At 40.5% G+C, this 7,370-nt stretch overlaps 1 protein-coding gene and 1 long non-coding RNA gene across 2 annotated transcripts in view; both read left to right on the top strand.

Moving 5' to 3' along the window:
• The window catches only part of LOC119413452, a 454-nt gene extending 196 nt beyond the window's left edge, over positions 1–258 (top strand). Inside the window, exon 2 of the long non-coding RNA XR_005186960.1 lies at positions 76–258. This is a non-coding gene — a long non-coding RNA (uncharacterized LOC119413452). The remainder of the gene's footprint in view (positions 1–75) is intronic.
• Positions 259–5,696: 5,438 nt separating this feature from the next.
• Positions 5,697–7,370, top strand: part of rtkna (rhotekin a) — a 64,410-nt gene continuing 62,736 nt past the window's right edge. Inside the window, exon 1 of the mRNA XM_037680498.1 lies at positions 5,697–5,881. Coding sequence (XP_037536426.1) covers positions 5,774–5,881 — 108 coding nt within the window. The 5' untranslated portion in view covers positions 5,697–5,773. The remainder of the gene's footprint in view (positions 5,882–7,370) is intronic.

Genomic DNA, 7,370 nt, shown 5'->3' with positions numbered 1-7,370 from the left:
TTTTTTTTTTTTTTGGTGATAAATGTGCCGATTTATAAAGAGTATTTTAAAGACAGTATTTTTTTTCCCCCCCAGGGATTAAAACAAGGTCGCAAAGAAGCTGGCAAGTGGACGAAAATGCACCACAAATGAATGGAAGTCATTAGTTACTTTGGGTCTCACATGGACCAAGAGCCATCAAGTTAATTTGTATGTATGTCCTTTCAATAAAAGTTTTGTATTCTTTGTACATAGAATAATTAAAGGCTGTCCAGACAAGACTGACTCAATATTTTATTTGTATTGCCTTAGAAATGAGAGAATTTTTCAAAATGAATATGCACGGCAATAACAAAGTTATAAACTTCAAGCTCACTTAACTTTTTTTTGTTTGAAACTCTTCTATATTTAAAACAAAATATCAATTATCAATTTTCAGGAAGTGTAAATGAATAACTGGTTTATGAATTGACAATGAAATAATTAAAAGGGCTTTTTTTATGATTGTGCATGTCATGGACTCAGTAATTTGTGGTTGTAATGGCAAATATTGTCCAGCAGAAGTCAGAATCGTGTTATAAATTCCCATTGTAACAAAAGCTTGAGACTTATTTTGATCCATGCAAAGTCACAGTGATAAACAAGACTTTCTTCTTGCATCCTTCTTGGCATGCTGGTGTGATTATGAGCCAGACTTGAGTACAGTTTTAGTCCCCCTGACACGTCCCACATAGTAAATTTAGAGAATCGTTCCAGTTTTATGCTTTGCATCCAAGCTCTGTTTTCCCTAAGGTGTCCCCTCATCTCCCAGCCCATATAGGAACACATCCATCATAATGCTTTTCAACTCGCATCAGATGGGCTTATACTCCAGGGTGATGGCAGCTACAGATATGCCATGTTGAACCGAATGCACAGATAAAAAGATGATTGAAATTAATTGGAAATTTTTACTTAATATCATTTGCACCGTGGGCTAAAATTTGAATGTCCTAATTTAGATTTTAATGTGGCAGGGTTTAAAGTTTTTTGTTCCTCCTGCAACTCTGTTTCTGTAGTGTAGTTTAAATAATGCAGGAACAAAGGAGGAGGTAGAGGCTGCAGATACTTTGTGCATGTTTATATTTAGAATCCAGAGAACCACACGTAATTACAGTGAGAACAGAAACATTCATTCTGCTCAGCCTTTCATTCTAGAAAAAAAAAGCCAACAAATTCCCAGATTTTCTCTACTTTGCTGCCCACTTACACCCACTCTGGTTTGAAACCAGCAGACCGTGGATCAGATCATGTATACGTTTGCATGCACAAGAGAGAAACATAATAGCTTTTTTGTGTTAGGGATGTAACAGCATGATTGTCCTCCTTTTTTTTTTTATTATGATTTTTTTCTTTTCCTCCAGCTGCTCCATAGCCGTTGCCTTCTGAGTGCAAAGCGGCCTCCTTTGTTTGTATACTGACTGGCTGACATTTTATAGCCCACTGTGACTGCCCATATTTACGGCCGCGTTTGATTCTCGCTGAAGCCGACACTTTTGTCTTTACCGCTTTATGTGCGCATGTGTGTGGGGGAAGAAAGACCGAGTCAGAGCTGGAGAACTGGATGTTAAAAGGAGAAAATGTCATTTTGGTGTTTACAAATAGAATATGCACCATACACACAAAAAAGTGATAAGCCAAACCTATCTTTCCCCCACAGACAGGTTTAAAATCTGCCACGGCAAAGCCTGCACATAAACCAATTGCTTGCCTGACTCTGCATCAAACTAAGCTGCCCAAAGGGCCACCGGTGGAACCCATGAGGAGTTTAAAGGAGGGGGGGTCTGACCTTGCTTGGGAAAGCACTAACTCCCCTCTGTGACTGTCTACACACCCTGCTGCCCACATAGGCGTGAAGCGTGCAAACATAATCTGCATTTTGCATAGTCCTCTTCTAGGAAATGGACATCTGAGCGAGATCATGTTGCTGCAGGAGTTTCTGGGGCCCTCAGCTATCTTCTCAAGCTTCCCACATCAACAAAATTCTGCTTCTATATAAGCAACTTTGGGTTTATTTGACAAATAGAATTACACAAGCCTGAAACACCAGTAAGAGGAGAGGACAGTCAGTGTTTGTTGATGCAAGAAAGAACTAATGTGAACGATCGGGAATAGTTGGAATTGTGCTTGGTGTGACATGGCGGGGCCACTACTTCACAGTAAGCATGGTGCATTTGTTGAATGATGTTTTTGAAATGTTGCATTGCTTCTTTTGTCAAAGTTTGTCAACTACCCCCCACTGAAGCAACTATAAACATTATTTTATTTAATTTTATTGATTCATTCCAGACATGTCACAACTATTGCACACTGCACAGGGTGTATCACCATCAATACCAGTCTGTGCATCCATACATGTATACCTACACATTTACACACATTTGAACACACACAGCCCCTTGCAAAATAACCCACATTTGCAAATACATCTGTTTTGACTGAACACACACACAATTAAAAATAAATAATAATTTTATCCCAATCTGCACACATTTATCCATGTACACATACCCATATACATGCACACACACAAATCCCATTTAACATGTCTGAAAAGGGGTAGGAAGAAGTAAAACATTTAATCCTACCCTTTCTCCAATACTTAATAGTTATACACTTTACACCCATCCGGTTTTCCGAGTCTTATGAGTCCATGAGAGGAAGAAAAGAAACAAAACAATTATATATATATATATATATATATATATATATATATATATATATATACACATACATATAAAACAATGCAGAAAGTAATTCAGCATTACTCCAATGATAAATTCTAGAGTTGTAAACCCACACCCAAAGTCATTCACCTCCAACTACACACTCCCATATACATATACACACCCACACACTTCCAACTACCTCCCCAGTACAACTTGACCTATCCCCATATATGCACCCACACAGAACACACAACCACACTCATAGGTACAATCCTGAGTGTAAAGACAGCCACCCATTCAGGTTCACCTCAGATGATCATGTACTTGTTGAAGATCATCAGTCTGAGCCGTTTCTTGAACAAACTCGTGGTTGGACATCGCTTCAGTTCTTGGCTGAGTTTATTCCAAACCCTTACACCGCTGACTGAAGTGCACATTCTTTTCATGGTTGTTTGAACACTCCTGGTTTGTTGCAAATAGAAAGAAAACAACAGATTTGTTTTTTTTATCAATTTGCTGGTTTCCAGCTCAAGTCCATCAGGCTAAGTCTGTTATTTGTGCCTTCCGAGACTCTTTATTTTTTCTTCTCTTTTTTTTGGATGGTTGCAGTTGCAACCATTGATCAGAGCCAGGGTCGCATGGTGAGTTAAATTGGAAAACATTAACAAAACCTTGTTTTTGTGTGTGTGTGATAGTTGAAACATCAAAACAGGATTTTCTAGTACATCGCAGAATCATAGTTTAATTTTTTTCAGCACAGTTGAGTTTATTTCTCTGAGGGTCATGTGGGATGTGAGCCTTGGTGTTTGAAAGATCCTGGTTTTCTTTCTCTGATTCAGTTATCAATGTTTCAAAATCCCGCTGCGCCACAGAAACTGACCTCTGTGACTCCATGGACTGACCTCTGTGCCCGCTGAATGAAATCTGACTTTTTAGATTTCCAGTCACAGCGGGTTCAAAGTCGTTTCGGTGCCTCTGTCAGTTAGGATTCACATTCCAGCTGGATCTTCATGCTCTGCTGCAGATGCTCATAAATAAAAATGTTCAACAATGAGAGCAAAGCTAACTCCGTCTCATTTTCAACCCCATAAACCGGATGCTTTACTGGTACTGAGGAAATTAAAACCATTCTGAGGCCAAACAGGAGCAAATAATGAAAGGTTAAGATGCATGGCCTCATTCACTGATGAAGGATAAAACAGAACATTCTGTCAGTCATAATTCACATATTGACACTGTTTAAATGAAAATAGCACAAAATAAACTATTTTAAAAGTTTGCATGTGTTTCTAAGCTTCTAAACGGTGAAAACTGTTTGAAAATTGTCCATAAAGCTGTTCCAAAGTGTAAAAAATCCCACCATGCTGCTGCTGATCTATTTCATGTTGCTGTGTTCATTCATGCTCATCTGCTCACACAGACCTGCTGCTGTTCGACGTATTGTTTTTATGCTATTTTATGCTACTAGTGCTTAGTGTATTTTTATTAACATTTGTTTTAGATCATATCTTAGATCTTATTACTGTTTTTCTTTAACATTTTAATACTTTTGTTGAATGTAACTGGGACCCTGTGTACACAATTTCGTTCCACCACATGTACCACATGTGGTGTGAACGACAAATAAAGAGCCTTGAATCCTTGAAAAGAGGCTCACCTTGATCATTTTCACTTATTCTAATTAAACGTTGTGGCCTTTATAACATATTTGAACCAATCTTGTGTTTTTTTTTTTATTATTTTTATCACAATACTGTAAATGTTTTCAAGTGGTCAGTGGTCACAGGAGTGAAGGCAGGTCAGTTTGAAGCGACGCTGTCTTGCTGAAATAAGCAAACCACTCCCTGTAGACAATGTAGACAGCAAAAGTTTCTCTAATACGTGTGTAACTAAATCATTTTGTAACAAATGCACCTTCAAATATGTGCAAATTATTCACGTTTTGTGTAATAAGGAACCTCCATTGCCTTTGAATGATGCACAAATAAAATAGCAGGTGGTTCTGATTGTTATTGTACACATCAACAGTCAGTCTGCCTTAGATGAGTTTGGAGGTCACATTTATTCCATCCATCCATCCATTTTCTTTACCCGTTTATTCCATTTTGGGTCACGGGGGTCGCTGGTGCCCATGTCCAGCAATCACTGTGCGAGGGGCGGGGTACACCCTGGACGGGTCGCAAGTCCATCACAGGGCCACATAGAGACAAACGAGACAAACAACCATTCACTCTCTCACTCACACCTAGGGATAATTTAGAGTTACCAATCAGCCTAACATGCATGTTTTTGGACTGTGGGAGGAAACCGGAGTACCCGGAGAAAACCCACGCATGCACGGAGAGAACATGCAAAGTCCACCCAGAAAGGCCCCTGGACCGGGGTTTGAACCAGGGACCTGCTCGCTGAGAGGCAGCAGCTCTACCAGTTGCGCCACCGTGCTGCCCCGTCACATTTATTCCCTTTTTTTAAATTAATTAGTTCCGCATGGTGCAGTTTTACTTTCATTCATGCACTATCTGCAGACTCCTAAAGCCATTCAGTGGTTCCCCTAAAAAAGTTCTTGTAACTTTCTGAAAATTCATTTCTGCAGACACTGATTTCTTTCATATTACATTCAATCTTAAAGAGTGGCAGCCCAGTCTTCATCCAGGAGGTTAATGCCTCATAATTCCTGCTGAATCCCTCATTAACAAGCGTGCACAAGGCACATTACTGCTGTTCATCACCGGCAGAGGTCTCCAGATGAAGGACAGACAGTCTCAGCTGCGCACCACATGGAGCGTCTCCGCGTCAGGACCCAGTTTAGACAAATGGAAATCAGCTGTGAATGAAGACCCTGCTCGTCTCCCCCCACATAGGCAGGGAACTTGGCTCAGTTTGGAGGAACGCTAATGTGTTTCTGTCGAGACGAAATCTCTTTGGAGGGTCTTTCCCTGTTTCCGCCGGTGGAGCTGTTGCTCGTCTGGGAAGTTTGTGAAGCAGCTCCACCCTTTTGCGCTCGGTTTTTGTTGGAGTTCTTGTGGACCCGGACCCCTGTGTTCTGAGAAAGTTTGTCAGGAGTCATTAAAGCAATAAAGTGGGAGATGTTTTGCCGAAATCAAACGGCGAGAGCCACGGTTGCCCGCGGCTCTGCTCTGGAGATGGAGATCCGCAGAGGGAAGTTCAGAAGGAGCGAGCTCCAGGACGCACAGGTATGTCTCCAACACAAACGCACACCATGTTGACTCTGTCCACCACTCTTGACTGCGTCACTTCAGATCTGCTTTGAGGGTTTGTATGTTTCACCAGTAAGCTGTGAAGCTCCCAGTGCTGCAAACAACTTCCCCCATTCAGTGACCTCACAAGGACCTGTGAGCTGTTGTAGCTCTGAGGTCAAACTGTCTTCAAATGCTCTAAATTGATGGATCTCCACCGGTGTGATCACTTTGACCTGCTTTCATGGTGCCGTTTTTGGCTGCAGGCTGATGGACAGTCAGACCTGCTGGGGATTTTCAAACTCTGGTGTAGTTTACATATTTGTAGTGGGTATACTGTGATTATAAACCAAAGTACACTGGTTAGTACAATGTAATCGTCAATTTATTCAGATTTTTAAGCGTATTGAACGTTTCCAGATTTCTCTAAAGCTTTTATTTGAATAAATGAACAACAACAAACTTTGTACAACAGTTGGCTTTGTATTAAAAACATGTTATACAATTTATAAAACAGTATCAAAGCAAAACATGTTCAAGTATTAAAAGTACTGAAGTATTAATACTACAATAATTTGCTGGATAAGTGAATGTGATAAACAAGTGCATACAGATATATTGTTACAGAAGCATTTAACGCTTCAATGACACATGCCTAATGATATGGCATGTATCATTGGGCACTTTTTCATGGGTATACTGAAAATTTTAAGCTCTATTAGTGGATATACTCCGTATGCTCATGTACTGTGTAGACTACACCACTGCCTGTATCCTAAAGTTGAGATATGGGTCAAAGCTCGTGTATTTATTTCTCTCCGCTGCAGTTTTGGCTTTTAAAAGCTGCATGTTTTCTTTCCTGCAAAGCTCCCATCAGCATCTGCTTCATATTAGCCACCGTTTGTCAGCAGCCCATGACTTCCAGTCTAACCTCTAATTATTTTTACTTGCAGTCTACTTTAATCTTGTTTTTAGTAGATCATGCTCCTGTTCCTTCTACGTTCTCTCACCTGTTGGTTCTCGTGTCAGCTGATTTTGTTGGTTTTAGTGCTGCCTTTCTCTTTTGCAAGTCATTTAGTTAGAAACAGGAAAGAGTGACAATCAAATAAAGTGATGGATCAGGGGCGGCTGTGGACAACTGAATGGTAGGAGAGTGCTTAAAGAATGTTAATGGTGCAGTGTGGACCACAAGTCCAAGTATTGATTCCATGTCTCCTCCTCCTCTTGGAATCTCCCATTCTTCACTCCATAAAGTCATTGAATGTGTCACCGTTGGATTGTGTTGTTTATCATTCATGTCACAGGAAAACCCAGCTACAGCTAACCCCCCCTGGGAGGTCAGGCTCACTCCATCATATTGATCTGCTGTCAGAACAGTCTGATCTAGTGTCTGAAGAGTCCTGAACTCAGACCTGCCAAACAAGTTCATGCATGTTGTCACATGACCCTTAATGCAGGTGCAGATCAGTCTGAACCAACCATTATG

Source organism: Nematolebias whitei, chromosome 8 (genome assembly GCF_014905685.2).
Source record: "Nematolebias whitei isolate Nwh7 chromosome 8, NemWhi1, whole genome shotgun sequence".
NCBI classification, from domain to species: domain Eukaryota; kingdom Metazoa; phylum Chordata; class Actinopteri; order Cyprinodontiformes; family Rivulidae; genus Nematolebias; species Nematolebias whitei.
This window is presented reverse-complemented; position numbering and strand designations above follow the sequence as displayed.